Source organism: Hippocampus bargibanti, linkage group LG06, assembly GCF_051943395.1.
Source record: "Hippocampus bargibanti isolate YZ-2025 linkage group LG06, ASM5194339v1, whole genome shotgun sequence".
Taxonomy (NCBI): domain Eukaryota; kingdom Metazoa; phylum Chordata; class Actinopteri; order Syngnathiformes; family Syngnathidae; genus Hippocampus; species Hippocampus bargibanti.
In genome coordinates, this window is record NC_142739.1 from 10,601,529 (window position 1) to 10,618,946 (window position 17,418).

At 41.6% G+C, this 17,418-nt stretch overlaps 1 protein-coding gene across 2 annotated transcripts; it reads right to left on the reverse strand.

Annotated features, from left to right (window-relative positions):
• Positions 1-4,239: 4,239 nt before the first annotated feature.
• On the reverse strand, positions 4,240-17,036 carry rcc1 (regulator of chromosome condensation 1). 2 transcript variants are annotated; one of them, XM_088998524.1, is made up of 11 exons: positions 16,950-17,036; positions 16,104-16,196; positions 15,281-15,468; positions 14,986-15,165; positions 11,166-11,262; positions 10,936-11,058; positions 10,706-10,846; positions 6,234-6,353; positions 5,994-6,146; positions 5,685-5,874; positions 4,240-4,670 (listed from the first exon to the last, which is right to left on the reverse strand). In XM_088998524.1, the coding sequence occupies exons 2-10, from the start codon at positions 16,162-16,164 to the stop codon at positions 5,699-5,701; spliced, it is 1,239 nt and encodes a 412-aa protein (XP_088854650.1). In that variant the 5' UTR covers positions 16,165-16,196; positions 16,950-17,036; the 3' UTR covers positions 4,240-4,670; positions 5,685-5,698. The 2 variants fall into 2 exon arrangements, with proteins under 2 accessions (XP_088854650.1, XP_088854649.1); XM_088998523.1 differs by lacking the exon at positions 4,240-4,670 and having other exon boundaries at positions 5,057-5,874.
• Positions 17,037-17,418: the final 382 nt, after the last annotated feature.

Consider the following 17,418-nt stretch of genomic DNA (forward strand, 5'->3'; position numbering starts at 1 on the left):
GGTTGAAAAAGTAGGGTTGTTTTTTTTAACGTAAACCCTTATCACCCAAATGTACCGTGATGCCTTGAGATGCAAGTTGATGCTCATGCAGATCACGCTCATGAATCAATACGTTTGGCCCACATGGCCATTTCCCGTGTTTGATGATTGACAATACCGCTTGCCCCCACACGCAAAACATGGCGATGAGTTGCCTTCTTTTTTCAACATAATAACAGGAGATGCTTTCCCTGAAAGGGTTAAAGACTCTGGGCTGGAAGCTGACTGGATATTGAACGAACAGTAGAAAGGCACACTGATGCGCAGTGCACATCAATGCCTTACACACAATGAAAATGCGTTTATGGTCGAAACGCTACAGCACTTGTGCATCAGCGCTAATTAAAAGCGGATACTAATGGTGCTGATGCATTCGCAAAAGCTTTGTGTTTGCTTGTACCCAATTCCTTTGTCGGGATCAAAAGCTCACTCAATTGGACAAACAGATGCACAGCCAGAGATGATTTGCAGCTCATTTATCTGCAAAGTGAATAACAGTGCGCAGGCGTCTCATAATTTAGCTTGATGAAACATTTTTTTTGTACTGAGGATTAGATCACAAAAGAACTTTATGCAGTGCAGTAGCAAGGAGCAAAAAAATCCACTTCAAAGACCGTCAAATTACACACAACAGTAATAATGCAGTTTTCTAGTAATAGGTTGGGCCTGCTCTTTTGCGCATCTGTCGGATACTGTACATTAAACTGGAGAAGCAAATCACTTGATCGGCATTGGGCGTAATTGCGAGAGGAATTCCTGCTGGCTCATAGCATCAAATTGGGTGCTAATTGCCAGCTGGGAGCCACAAACACCCGCACTGGCGAACTCGCTTCTTTTACTGTACCTTGTTAGCTTTTAGCTTTGGCTGCATTGAATGTGGACAACTTTGCTGCAGGCTATTCAGGTCACGACTGAATGTGAGTAAATGATGCATAATCAATACGACGCAGAGCAGAGCCCACATAACCACAAGAAAAGTGAATTCAATAGCATTCGGGAAAACATACTGTAATGGAGCACAACAGATGGCTAACATCTAATGAGGGGACAAGTCACTCTTTAAAAAAGGCGTCTGCACTGCAGCTCCAGGTAAGCGACCGAGGAGCTTCACATCAAGCCTCTCAGTCCACTACCCGAGGATCTCAATCTATCATGGCAATCTGCAGTAATCACAAGTATGGTCCGTAGGCGATCTTGTATAGCCAGCTCAGTAAGTGGACACTTTTGGAATATCCACTTGTAAATAATGCCCAATTTAGTTTCCGATGCACACACTCACACAAGTGGATGCTGTCTGAGAATAAACGACACTCTGCTCCGCATGCCATGGCAACAGGAAAGCACTCAAAACATTCACTATCTATCTATCTATCTATCTATCTATCTATCTATCTATCTATCTATCTATTTATCTATCTATCTATCTATCTATCCGCCTGACCGTCTGTCTGTGAATATGCATACGGTAATATTTTTTTTTAATGATGATTGAACAATACAGGCACGCCTGCTCACAATGGTCGGTCGGTCTGTCGGTCGGTCAAACTGTCTATCCATCTATCCATCCATCCACCCACCCACCGATCCACACATCGATCGACCTATCGATCGATAGATTGATCGGTCGATCTATCAATAGATCCATCTGTCGGTCGACATATCCATCGATAGATTTATCGGTCGATCTATCGATCGATAGATTGACCAATCGATCTAACGATAGATCGATCTGTCCATCTATTGACAGATGGACATATCGACCTATCTATCTTGCGCTGTATTGAATATTTATGTCATCCTAAAACTCAATATTCTGTGGGTCATGCAATTTGAGTGAAAATGACAAAAACCCTGGCACTGTAAAGATGACACATTTTTGCACATTGTCTGGTAGTGAATGAGTTAATAACCGACTGTATATTTAGCATATTCACCATATTAATGATTGTATTCGTGGCTGCACACCTTCTCTAATTTATTGCACAGAAAAAAACACTTCAGCAATGTGGGTGCTTGGGTGCAAAGAGTCCATTACGTTGATGAATAGAGGCTAAATTCTGGCAATTGTTCAAATATTTATGGACCTAAATGTTGTTACCTCTCTCACCGAGTTAAAGACAATAACCCCTTCTTGTGAAAATATTTAAATATTACAGAGCACAGTTCTACACACCTAGAATGTTTGGATTTAAATGAATAGGCCTAACTCTTAGGCAGTCATTTGTCTGATTTGATATATGAGTAAAGGCTGAAGATCCAAAAGGCTTTGGCAGATGAAGAAGCAAAGTGAATTTGCAGTACTTGTAGCTATTTTTTTTCAATCTTTTTACCGTGTATACATTGTTTAACTCATTCGCTGCCAGATGTGCAAAAATGTTGTCACTCCAGTGCTAGGGTTTTTGTCATTGTCACTTGAATTCCAGGACCCACAGAATGAAGACTTTTAGGACTACATGAACATTCAATACAGCGTTAGAAACCGTAGTATCTCTTCTTTCATGAGAAAAAAAGTTCCTAAATGATATGGGTCTGAACTTATATCAGTTTGAAATGAGGATGGTTGTCCAAAATACAATGCAATACATACGTCTGTGTAAGCTCTCAGTCGTACAGGAGTGGTCCATCGATGAGAAGGTTTCTTCAGCCGTCATCTGTTCACTTTTGTACAGATGACGGCTGAAGAAACCTTCTCATCAATGCAATACATACATATCTGTTCATATAGCGCTTGAACAACAGCTGAAGCTGGAACAAAGCGCTAACATGGAAAAAGGGGAAATGCTGCCGCCTCTTTTGACAAGCTCATCAAAGATGTACAGTGGAAATCAAAGACATATCAAAAAGGTGCAACTGAATGCATGCAATAGGCTTTTCTCCAGCTTCAAGTGAAGCCGTAATTACTTTCCATTGGCATCATTATGTGAGTGACAACGTGCTGGTGCAGCTACATGAGAGTCCCCCTGTGATTAATCGAATCCAGTACATTAAAAGCCACATGAAGGTTTCTGAGTGTGACAAAACCCCTGACGGTTATGAAGATTTATCTGAATGTGCTTTGTTCTGGAAACATTGAAAGGGTTCAAGGTTTGATTTATTTTTTTAGCTTTATCTGAATTTAAAAGCTTTGCAAAAGATGCTGGTACAACATGGACATTCATCAGCACGCGAAAAGCAAAAAGACATTCAGTAGAAGACGCTGTAAATGTTCAATACAAATCAGAAAATCGCCTAAAATAAAATCTTTATATTTCCTATTCAGGAAGGCACCGTTTTTAATTTCCTGCAGTCTGATATCATTTTTTAGCTAAACGCACCTTAGAATGCTTTTTTATAAGCCCCGAAGGAACAAAACTAGAAATGAATGGTTTTCAACTGCCGCAATTATGAGGTTCCCACTCTTCCACTTGCATTTTATATTTGGGACTTTTGGGCTAATTTTGTAATTTATTTTTGTTTCTCCATTCAGCATGGGATTCATGGTCGTTTTAATGAACAGAAAGCCCCACATCTCTGAGCTGGTGTTCAAATCATGGCTCCTAAAGTCTTGATTTTTATTTTGAGATACTGATCTTCATTGCAACTATTCGAGACAGCAGGAAAAGCGATGCGGGAACATGGAAGGCATGTAGCCTTCCATGTTCCCGCATCGCTTTTTCTGCGGGAATACCGAGGCCGGTGTCGGGGGACCCTCCCCCCTGTTCTCTTTGTGGCGGTACCCATCGCCGATGTCGGGGGACCCTCCCCACGTTCTCGTCCCGGCGGTCCCGCGCGCCAACACCCAACCCGCCCGGCGTCGGTGGTCACCCCTCCCCCCCGCCCCCATCTGATGCCATCACGCGGTCGATTGCTGTACGAGAGTGAGATCCTGGCTGGCCAAAATTGTGGTACGCGTTGCCTGATGGTTGTGGTCGTAAGTACAGGTGGTCGTAAATCGAGATGTTACCTGTATAGAGCTTTCACGTCCCGGCCGCTTGAAACAACCACCCAAAATATTGTGTGTGTGTGTGTGTGTGCGTGCTTTTGTGTGGCTCTCACAGAAAAATATTTCTAAATATTTCACTTTAATGGCTCTCTTAGTCAAAAAGGTTCCCGACCAGTTCTATACATGGTAATTTTTTTTTTTGGGAGGGGGGGGGGGATTACTAAACATGGTCATTTTTTGGCTAAAAAAAGGTTGGCAAAAAAAAAACTATTTCCTTACACATGGTCATCTTTTTCGGGCTAAAAACGCCTTAATAAAGGTTGTTGTTTTTTTTTGGCTAAACACACATTACTATACATGGTAGTTTTTTTTGTCATGATTTGTCTGATGCAGATTGTATTCTTCCAGTACTCCTTTTTTCCAAGTGTTCAAGTCCAGATGGTTGGCATTTTGAATTGAAAACTCATGTCACACTTGTCGTTTGCTTATTTCTTCCAACAAAAACATTTCAATTATCATCTTCTATGAATTCCATAAACTTCACCAGGGATTTCATGTAACTAACAGGCTGGTCACAATGACGAGTGTGTCAAAGAGGGGTCACATGACTCTTGGCACTGCAGAGCGTTGGCACGTACCTCAGTGGCCGATTTTTGAGGTGATGACATGAGATCAGTCGTAATTATCTGCGGTACACGTGTCACACCATCTGCCCAACAGAACAAGTAAGGCCAAACAGACAGTAATCAAGAAACACATTTTCAAATTCACAATGTACTGCACTTTGAGCCTCATTGTTTGAAATGGAGGGACAGCATTGTGCAAAACTCATCAAGGGATGCTTGCATTTATCTTGTTTTTTTTTTGTTCTTTTGACTTCAAGACGGCGCCGCGAGAGTGGCTGCTTTTCCAGCAGCTCCTATGTTTTGCTTTTCTACTTTCATTTCTTTCATAACTTTGCTGCTGTGAAATTTAAATTTCTTCACTGTGAGACTAATAAAGGCAAATCCAATCCAATCCAATCTTGGCGGCAGTTTGTGGAACTGGAACACCATGGAGGAGGTAAAGACCTTGGATAAGAGGTGTCACATTCGCATTGAGGATGCAGAGAATGGTTAAAAAAAATCTTAATAATCACCCCACCTAAGGTGCTCCGGTCACCACAGATAATAAATGCAATGTAACAAGCAAAAGGATTATAAAAACATTTGTAAAATGATTCCATTTATTCTCAGACTACAACAGTAGGAAATTGCAATACAGCGACCCGATTATAATGAAAACATTGGAGTATTTTCTCTGGACAGCAGTTTGACAAGCTCAATTAAGCTAAGTGTCCTGTCTGGACCAAACGCTGTGATATGATTGCGATTTAAAAAAAGGAGGGGAAAAAATATTCTTAAAATGTCTAGCCTGGGCATTAACTAATTAAAAAGGCTCTTATGTACACACTTAGTTAAATCTCACGCAAGCTCAAAGCCATATTGCCTTTTTATTGTTAACCCAGCAAAGGGAATCTAAAGAATAGGGTTTTTTAAAAAATAGATGTCTTTCATCAGAACATATTGAAAAATTCTACCACCATGTCGTCATTTAAGCTGACCCCTTCAACCCCTTCCACTCAAGCACCACGGCGCCACAATAAGACATCAATGATCATCCTCCACCACCGCCACCCACGATTTTTTGTCACAGTGAAAACAGCTGAAGCATGGCGACATGCCTGCAGGAGGCTCATCAGCTTTCCTCTTTGTCTTTGACCAAAAGGACGGTGTGCTGCCCCCCACTGGACACCATCAAGACTGTACAGTTTTCCAGCTGCTTGCCAGTCATTTTCACGGGGCTCCACTCATCTTCTTCCTCCCCGGTGCCAAGTTGCAAATTGGTGCCCATTCCCCAAGCATATGCGCAGCCTGGAAGAGGTGCAGCCAACGTTAGGCATTTCAAAGCAAACATGAAAGCGAGGAATGCGGTCCAAACTGCATTTGAAGAGTTGGGTGGCGCTTGCCACTTTTGGGATAGAGTTTCTCACCTTCTTTGGTGACGGCAAAACTGACAGATGCCCCACACGTCACGCCACTGGCTGCTTCAATGCCATTGACGATTGTGGGCTCACTTTTCTCCGTAACCTCTTCACCAAGGCCAAGGCGTCCATACTCTGCTCTGCCCAGGCTGTACACCTTTCCTGTTGAGAGGTAGGGGGAGGCTTGGGGGTGCTAAACTGAGCTTTGCCCAAAACAAAACAGCGACTTGAAATCATCCTTCAGTTTACCTTCAGAATCCAGGCAGACAGTGTGGTGCTGTCCTCCAGAAAAATCGACCCAAGTCGAGGTTGAATTTTTGAAGGAGCTCAGTTTGAGAGGGACAAAATGCATCTTTGTGCTTTTTGTGCCTAGATGGGGGTGAGAATAAAACCAAAGAGTGTCAATTAGTCACATTACCATGCCCCTTTGTTCCTATCAGGAATGTGCTAAGGGTTGCCAGATCAGAGTTGTGTAAAAACCATAATCAAAGAGAATACCGGATTTTCCGCTGAATAAGGTATGTATAAGTATATTATCCGGCGCATTATAAGGCAATGAATGGTGTATTTTCGACCTTTTTCCATATACAACCGGCACACCGGAGTATAAGGCGCACCCCTAATAAATGGGGAAAAAAATCAAATATAGTGATACTTAACTTGCAAACGCTTTAGCGCACAAACTTTTCGCCTTACGAACATTACATTTTTGAGAATATAGTCTTGGCATACGAACTAGTTTTCGGCGGACCAACCAAACCATACGGTGGCTGGCGGACTAGTTTTCGGCGGATGAACACCAAACCGCACAGTCGAACAGCGCCACGGTGGCTGGCGGACTAGTTTCCCACACCCCCTTTGAGTGCAGACATGGTTTGCTATCGAAACTTTTGCTTTTATTGGACCGAAAAAGACCCCACCACAGGCTACTGTTAAGCCGAAGAGGACACAAAAGAAAATTACGGTCAAGCAGAAGGAGATAATCGAAAAACACGAATGAGGTGTGCGTTTGTGTGACTTAGCGTTCCAGTACGCTAAGTCGACCATTGCTACGTGTGGCTATGGGTGTTTCTCTGTTGTCTAAGCAACGGTCTCAGACAATAGAAGAGGTTGAAAAACTTCTGTTGATTTAGATTAATGAAAAGCAGCTAGCAGTAGACAGTGTGAGTGAGGGTATTATCGCCGAGAAAGCATGGCAACTTCACTCAGATATCATCAAGAGGCAACTACATCAACGACCATCACAAAGGTAAATAAAATGACTTTATTGTACAGTAGTTTATTTATTGAATTAAAACGCAATAGCACATTTATTATACATAAAATATTATATATTTTGTGTCATTTAAAGGCTTATTTAGTAGACAATTATGTCTCATGGGGACCTGGGAACAGATTATTCTAATTTTTAATGATTTCTTATCGGAAATAAATGTTTGGCAGACAAACTTTTCGCCTTACACTTTCAGAAAACAGATTAAGTTTGTAAGATAAGGTATCACTTTATAAGGCACACCACATTATAAGGCTCTACAGTAGAGGCTGGGGTTACACGCTACTTCTTCTACAGGGGGAAATGGAGTCGGTAGCTGCTAACAGTAGTAGCAAGATCTATTGTCGCTCAATATTACATCACATATAAGGCGCACCTGCATATAAGGCGCAGGGTCATCTTTTGAAGAAAATCAAGGCGCCCTATATACCGGAAAATACGGTAAATTATGTTTTACAGCGTGACTATTATGTGACTACACCACACGTCTCAAAGTCAAGGCCGGGGGGCTAAATCTCGCCCACCACATCATTTTATTCGACCCACGAAAGCAAATCAAGCATGTTAAGCGCCATGATGCTTGCTCAAGTCCGAACCAACATTCCAAATTGTCCCATGTAAACCACAATAAGGCATCATTTTTGACGACATGTTTGAAAACTACCTATTCATTAATTTGTTGTGTGCTCTACAGTGTATTTAATATGTGGAGGAGATGAAAAATTCGAATGGTTTCCCCAAATTCATAACGGTCACAGAGAGGAAACCGTAACTACAAAGTGGTCCGCGACAAGAAATGGGTTTGACACCCCTGATTTACAAGGTCCGAAACACTGAATACCAATACCAAATCGGCACATCACAAAAATTTCCACGAGTGATAATTGACTTTCATTATGAATTCATTCACTACTTTATGATGATACCAGTGTAGCCCTTAATACCAGAGACAAACTCCTGGCATGTTCGATATAGTTAGCCGAAAAAGATGATTCAGATTAAAAAGTGTGACATTTGGCTAAAAGATGAGAGCTGCTCTTTAGTGCAGCTTTGAAATTGCTTTTATTTGAGGAAGGCACAGTTGTAGAATCCTTTAACTCATTCAAAAATGTGCCGTTCCGTTTTAATGGCTCAAGACTGACGTGTGGAGTCACAGAATATGCAGAAGATGACGGCAGAGCTCTGTGTAAGGAATGAATCAGCCAGTTTCCACAGGCTGATAAATTCCTTCCATGGAGCTTGGACGCCCTCTTTTGGCGGCTTTTGGGTGCAACACGAGGGTTTCAGACCAAAGTACAGTGGAACCTCGGTTTTCGAACGACTCACAGTTCGAACAAATCGGAGTCCGAACAAAATATTCGAGAAATTCTTGCTTTGTAGTTCGAACAACAATCAGATTTCGAACGCCGGTACGGCGCATGAGTGCGTACGCGAGGGTGGGATGCTGAGCGGCGTACGGGTGTATCGCTCTCTTCGTGACCAACTGTTGTCGCTTGCGGACGTGCTGCGCTTTGCTCTCGCGTTTAATACAGGTGTACGAAGAGTTTTAGCCCCTAATCATGCCTCCAAAGAAAGTAAGTGCTGCTACAAGTTAAAAAAGAAAAGTAGTGCGTACAACTATTGCATTTAAGAAAGAAATAATAGCAAAATATGAAGGAGGTGTGCGAGTGTCTGATCTGGCTCGGGCAGGGGTGCTCACACTTTTTTCAGCTAGGGAGCTACTTTTGAAATGACCAAGTCAAAATGATCTACTCATTATATTTATTGAGAAATATAGTGAAGATTATTGCAATTGATGTTGATGTATATTCGCATATGTTGCACAACACAACATAATTATGTCAATTGTTTGCCATTACCTGAGGTCACTCTGATAACGGGCAGACGAGACAACCGCACTTGAAAACGTCATCGTGAAAAAAAGTCATCCTCTCATTCCGTATGAAAGTGATACGTTTTTTCTTCTTACTTGGTCCAGCTCTTCCACTTTTTTATACTCTTACGTTTAAGGGGAAAAACCGAGCGAAAAATTAGGATGTAACTAACGACATCCTTGTTCACTTCGCAACGAAAGGGGCGTTGTTTAACCTCGCAGTGAGTCTCTCAATGAGATGTCATTTGATTGATTCTCCGGTGTATCAATCAAATAAAGGGATGGCTGATGTCGAGTTTTTTTCAAAAGAACTCCACTTGATTTGTTAAGCGTCAGTTCCTGACAATGTCACATCACCTTGTCTTGCGATCTACCAATAGTAACATGGAGATCGATTGGTCGATCACGATCGACGTATTGAGCATCCCTGGTAGGGAATACAGCATGGCGAAATCTACGATCAGTACGATATTAAAGAATAAGGAGGCTGTGAAATCTAGTGATGTGGCTATGGGTGCTAGAGCAAGTGTCATTGGATAGATATTTTAAGAGAAAAGAACATCCTGTAGTCGAGTCATCCATAGCAAAGAGATTTGAACGTGTGAGCACCCCTCAGACAGAAGAGCTCCCCGAAGTTTTTATGGAATGGGACTCTACTTCCAAACAATAAATTTCCTTCCTCCGTCCACCTGCGCCTTCTGCTGACCACAACAAAGGTAAAAAATCCTATTCATAATTCTTTTCTTTACAAACGTACAATTAGCCTGGGTTACATTTATGTTTATGTTATTTATGTCTTTGCCATTTTGCTTAACATTTTCGGAGATATACATTGCTTTTTATGTGTTGCTCAGCATTTTAATGTGCAATTTCATGCATAAAAATAATGTATAAAATACTGTACTAAAAAGGTAAACATTCAGGGTGTTGGAACGGATTAAAACGATTTACCTTATTTGTAATGGGATGTACAAACTCGTCACCAACGCAAAAACAAGATTTCCGGAATATTCAGCACAAGTCTTAAAACGTAAAATATGGGGTGGAATCTTATTAAAATACGCTCAGTAGAAATCATTTGAAGCCCTTTTACAAATTATGGACACAACTTGTCTGGAGACGTCGGTTGTCCTTTAAGTTACATGGGTCTGGAGTTATCTGACCTTGAAACCGACCATTGATTTATATAGCACTTTAACAACAGCTCAAGCTGGAACAAAGCGCGAACATGGACAAAAGGCAAATGCTGCCCCTTCGTGGAAGGGGAAAAAACATGACCAGCACTTTATCGGCACCACCGCAAGAAAAAAACTAAACCCGAACAATTTCGGGAATGGCGCTCTACGTCACACCTTTTAATTCACTGATAAATTCTGGAATGGCAATGAATTAAAAAAAAAAAAAACAAAGATTCAATAAGAATTCTGACCTCTAATAAAGCGGTTGTGGTCTTTTTATTCATCATACCTTATATGAACAAGCAATGATATTATGTCGATGATTTCGGATCAAAAAGTGAAAATGTGGATTGATCTGTTGAAGAAGTGCAGCCTATGAAAACAGTGGCCCACTTACCCAATTGGTGATAGTTGGAGAGGCCGAAACCGTACACGTGACCGTCTTTGGACAAAGCAAATGTAAAGTAGGCCCCACAGAAGGCATCGATGAAGTGAATTTTCCCTTTGACTTTGACCATTTGAGGCACCAGAAGACGATCTACACACACAGAAACAAGGACTCAACACGTATTGCACATGGGACATACGTGACAAATATGACGACAGTGGCGGAGTTTTGCTTCTCACCAAGACCTTTCCTTCCACCCCTATTTGAGAATTGCTCAGGCACCCTTCCGAGCTGCCCCTGCTCAGCAGTGCCTGACGTGTACAGATTTCCCTCCATGGTCACCATGACAAGATGGTCATTGCCTGTTAGAAGACGAGGCCATCAACTTCAAAAATACAAATTGGATCAACCTTTTTGCTACCACTCAAATGTAAACAACGGATCTAATGGTCACATGATGCGTTGCTACCTGATGCAACTTTCACAACAGTTTCTGCCAAGGGGACTTGAGTTGGAAGATCAGTTGTTTCAAAAGCATCCAGGAGACCGATCACGCCGTTACTATCCTGTGGAGAAAGTAGCAATATTGATGATGAAACCTCTCATAACCACTGCGCAACCAGCTCGGCAGTAACTTTCATGGTGCATCGTGACACAAGAACAACAAATCAAGCCTCTACACAGAAAACCCCCACAACATTGATTGAATCCTTCATATTTGTATACATGTGGATCGACCATTCTGACTGGACACACGAATGTCAATTAACTCATTCACTGCCAGACATGTGCAAAAATGTGTGCACACCAGTGCCAGGGTTTTTGTCATTGTCACTCAAATTCCAGGACCCACGGAATAATGAGTTGTAGGACTACATGAACATTCAATACAGCGTTAGAAACCTTAGTATCTCTTCTTTCATCAGAAAAAAAAAGTTAATTCCTAAACAATATGGGTCTGGTGTTATATGAGCTTGAAATGGGGGCCGCTGTACAAAATACAATACAATACATACATATTGATTTGTATAGCATTTTAACAAAGGCTGAAGCTTTAACAAAGCACTAACATGGAAAAAAGGGAAATGCTGACCCCTTGTGGAAAAGAAAAAACAATTGAACAGTGAATGAGTTAAACACTTCTCAGGCCGTGTACTGTGTACAAGCTTGTAAGTGAGGTTACTTTGGGGAAATTTGCTTCGGTCTTAATAAAGGGAGTGGGGATACTCAAAAGTCGGCAGAGATAATTGAGATGTAATTACAAGTGTGCCACTGAGTACTGTTGTAATGAAAATACAATGACTAAAAACAAAATATATATATATATATATATATATATATATATATATATATATATATATATATATATATATATATATATATATATATATATATATATATATATATATATATATCAGCGACAAACGTTAGGCCCAAAGGCATAGAAATAGCCCGGTGACATTCAACCGGGTCGGGAAATTCTACTTTAACTTGATGAATATATGTCTCCTGCTCTTCAAATGTTTTAATTGCGACATGTATTAAATAATCCCAGAGGGGATAAGCGATTGCATGGCGTTATTGGGGTGTGCAAGTACGCATGTGCGTGTGATGTCCGAGCGGAATCAACTAAGCGGTTGCAAAAGATGAAAGACAAACTGACAACAGTAAGACGTGGCAGACTAGACTTACCAACACAAAACTTGTTTGTTTGTTTTTTGACAGCTTGGGGTGATAGGGTTTGGCTCAAATAAATCTTACCCTACAAATAACATGGAGGAATGTGACAATTGGGCCCCTCCCCCACCTTTGCAAGTAGAAGAGGCGTTGATGTTTAACTTAACCATTACAGTCGGTCTCACTCTAGTCATCAGAATCATCTTTATTGCCAAGTATGTAGAACACAAGGACTTTGTTTCCGGTCAAACACACTGCACTAGTATCATCAAAAAATTGCAAGAGGCACTATACAGTTCCATTTGGGCTACTGTTCAAAGAGTTAATGGCTTGGGGGAAGAAGCTGTTTAAATGTCTGCTGGATTTGGTGCGCATGGATCGGTAGCGCCTGCCTGAGGGGAGTAGCTGGAAAAGGTGGTGGGCAGGGCGCGAAGGGTCCAGTAGGATTTTCCGCGCCCTAGTTTGGATTCTGATTCTTAACCCACACAGTCGGTCCCACTCTAGTCATGTTTCATAGTTACATCTAAATGAATATACAGACGCTCCCAACTTACAAACGAGAAACGTTCCCAACGGTCGTTCGTGAGGTGAATTTGTTCGTAAGTTGCTTCAGTGCTATATTTTGTATGGAATGTATGGTTCAGGCTTCTTTAGATATGTTTAAGGTTTATATATGTATGTTTTAGACTTGTATAAGTAACCTGGTTTGTACTGAAAAAAATAAACATTTAATAAAGTACCTGTATATGCTCTATACAAATAGAGTATGTATGAACTCGATAATATAATAAAAAATAAGCCGCATGGTGGAGTATTGGATTGGATTTGCCTTTATTAGTCTCGCAGTAGTATTACGTCATGGCGTCCCCCGGCGCGGCTGCCTCTACAGCAGCTCCTAACCCTGTTTGAGTCCCTTTCCGTTCTACTATTTTGTTTATGTATTTGTCCGATCGTGTTTTGTGTATTTTTGTCCCGGAAAACTACGGGGAGGAGTTGGGCATCTTTATTTCTGCTCATCTCCGTTATTTTATTTATTTATTTTTTTGTGACTCCTGTGAACAGGGAAACCACTCGCACATGCGATCCAATTGTTTACAGTCGAGACCAGCTGCTAGCATGGCGAGCTAATATCAGGCTAGCGGCCGGCAAAACAGACATCCCCGACGAGCTGAAGAGGAGAAAACGGGGCTGTCGGGCTGGAAAGGACCGCCGCACAAGGAGAAGATACCGACGTCTCCTCCCGTCTGTCAAGATGGACGAGTTAGCAGCGTGAACGCAACATCAGATGGTGTTGGATTATTTTGATTGTTTGCCCTTGGTTCATTGCTTCGACGGGTGTTGATGGAAGAGGATGGTTAAATCATCAGGGAGCCAGGTGTAGAACAGAAAGTCGGTTTAATCTTGGAGAGAGCGGAGGCATCGCGGTGTCGGCTTAAGGAGAGAGCATGGCGATAGAGAGAGAGACGAACTAGAAGGGAGAGCATTTTATACGGCGCGCAGTGTGTGACGCGAAAGGATGTGACATAATGTAAATGCGACATCATGTAAGGGAAGGCAGGATATGACGTATCAGGAAGTTCAAAATGTAAACAAAGATTACAGCTCGATGTTTAGAGATGTTTGTATGGCGAATTACCCAAACAGATGGAGTACCGTGAAACCACTTTGCTCCTCCTCACGGAAGCACGGCTGTTGGGGATCACTCCGGAAGCACACACACTGAGTTGGAGGGCTACCAATTCGTTTGTGCGGGCGGCAAGAAGCAAGGAAGGGGAATTGTGTTTGTGAACGACAAATGGTGCAATCCTGGGCACGTCACGATCAAAGAGGAACTTTGCACTCAGGACATTGAAACTGTTCCACATACCGGCAAAAATGTTCGTATGTACCGTTGTTCGTAACACGAATGTTCATAAGTAGGGGAGTGTCTGTACTTTTTTTTTTACCCTTTCTCAATTTTGCTTATATTTAATAGTCTCTTGTGTCATACAAAAAAAAAAAAAAAAAACCACGAAGACGTATCTCGTCACGCTACACATGGCCACCAATTTCCGAACATTCGAGTTACGAATAATGGTACTTATGAACATTTTTGCCAGTATGTTCGGACAGAGATGCTGTGAGTTAGATTTTGTATTGCATGCCTTTTTCCGGCCGAGCTCGCTTGCAATTGATGCGTACTATGCTTCACGTACACGCACGCACACAAACACATTGGAGGTTTTAAGGGCTGGATGTTTCCGCGACAGACAGAAAGGCTGACCGATCAGCGCCTGAGCTCGCTTACGATTGGCTGTGTAGTGCATGTGGGCATGATGCATAACAAAAAGTAATTTTATCCAGTAATGGCTTACTAAAGACCCAAAGATATATGTCGTCGTACTACAGTAGGTGTGAATTTATTTTACCACTGTTAGAGCGTATATTTTTTTACTTTTCCGTTCAGTGTTTGACTTAAACATACATTCCATACAAAACATAGCACTGAAGGAACTTACGAACAAATTCACCTTACGAACGACCGCTCTGAACGTATCTGGTTCCTAAGGTGGGGAGCGTCTGTATACACATTGAACCAATTTCAACAGGGAGGTAAAAGTGAGACAACTGACCCTGAAGGTTCCCCATACAAATACGTGTCCTTCTTCCGTGAGTGCAGCTGTGTGACTGTCTCCCGCCGACACCTGGACCACTTTCTCCTCAAGCGCCACCTTGCCCGGGGTCGTCTCTGAGCCAACTTCTTTCGTGTCTCGACCAAGGGCCCTTTCATCATTGCAGCCAAAAGTGTAAACCTAAGAAAAATATATTTGCTAATATTAAAAGTGTTCCTTGAGATTGGGTCTTTTGTTCAACAGGTCTGTCAAGTGTCATTATGGCTGCCTTTGAATAGGCATATTGCTGACTTACCACGCCTGTGTCGCTGAGGCACACGGTATGCATGCCTCCAGCGATCACCTGCACGATTTTCTCAGGAAGGGACAACAGAGCTGGCTTCTTTCTCTGCATGACATCCTCTCCTAAACCCAGCTGTCCAACATCGCCCTGGCCCAGCACGAGAACGTGTCCCGGCTCTTTACAATGACTCCTGTGGTAGACTGGTACAAATCCATTGATAAATCAGTTGACAGTATTCATTTTAGGTCACAATACTAACTACAGTAAAGTCTCGTTATATCGATACTCTCGGGAGTCAGAAAAAATATCGATATAACCGGACTATCGATATATCCGATCCTGCGGCATGTAAATTTTCTCCTTGCGTTCATAGAAATAGTATCGTAATAAGCAGTACTATCGATATAACCGATATCGATATAACGAGACTTTACTGTACTTTGGAACTATAATGTTCTTGATTTTAATTGAGCCCATACTCTGAATTGTTATAAGAGCATCTTTTAAATAGAGTTGACCAATGGCATTATTCATAACTGATGTAACCCTGGCACAAAAAAAAATATCAATCGGGGCCTAGTAGTTTATCCTCACAAGGGTCATGGCGTGCTAAAGCCTAGTCCAGCTGTCTTTGGGCAGCAGGTGGGATATGTCCTCAACTGGTTGCCAGACAGTCAGGGGAGGCACACAAACAAAACAACATTCACACTCACAATCTGCGCGACGAGTTTATTGAAATTAGGTAGCCATCCACTTTTGGTTCCGGAAAGACATACCAATCACCACATGATGTGATTAGTTACTTCATGTCTGATTGAATTGAAAGGGAAATTACCTTTGACTTTCTTTGTGTATTTCACCTCTTCAATCACGTCCAACTTCCTCTTTGGGGCCATTTTTTAATGGCCAAGACAGCAACAATTGAATGCTATAGAGAAGACATTGGGAGGGTAAAAACTCAGGATTTTTTTATCTCGTAAATGCAAAACACATGTTTTTGCAATTACTCTATATTACCAGTACTTAAAACCAAGGACCAGTATCCTTAATGTATAAGAGAATAAGAATAAGAGATGCGTTGGCTGTGTGTAGAAAGAACAGTTGGTTGGCACAACCACAGGCTTTCACCACACTCAACTCAAGTCCGCACTTGTTCCATTCCTACTCGTTGGCATGGGAATGGCAAGTTGTGTTCGAATTAAAATGCGATTTTACCACAGCCAGAACGTTATTCAACGTTCGTGTATGCAGTCTGTAAGAAGTAATTGTAAGACAACTGCAAGAACCGCGTTCTTCAACATTTTGCAAGCGTGTGACGTTAGTGGCACTGTGGTGCGTTGGCAACTTCCGTGTGCCAACCGAAGCTAATATGGTCTCGAGTTAGGGTCGAGTAAATAATCACATAAAAGGGCGTTTCGGAAATAAACCGACAACATCCCAGTTTGAGCTTGGAAATATACATAATTACTACACAAAAATAAAACATTGCAGCCAAAATGACTTTTCAGGACACGGCATGGTATGATTCAACTACTGCTAGCATTTGTTAGCAGCTTCAGCGTGGTATGCAGTAAAGCTGGAAATATAACCAGACACGTGTACTTTCATGGTGGTGCTAAGATTTACGCTAAACCATTTCATGTCAGTCATACAATGTGACACATGTGTTCAGTTTACCAACCTGGTACGAGTAAAAATATGCTCTGGCTGGCTATGACATACAACATGCAGCCTAGTACTGGTTTTAGGACCCCGGTGACGATTCTCGCGATAATTTTGAACGTGATTTAGGCGCCCCGCCTCCTTAAAGCGATAGCATACGAACAAATTAGATTTGTGCAATCCGCATTGTGTGGCCAACGTGATGATGATTGGATTGGATTTGCCTTTATTAGTCTCACAATGGAGAAATTTACATTTCACAGCAGCAAAGTTATATGTATAAAGTGATGATAATAATAATAATAATAATAATAATAATAATAATAATAATAATAAACTACTACTACGAATAATAATACCTTTTATTTATGAGCACATTTCAAAGCTCTCAAGGACACTTTACAATCATAAAACGGGGACATAAATAAAACCACAGACAAAATTGTTGAGATCTTCAGCGCTTTCGCGATGCATTTGGGAGAATAAAG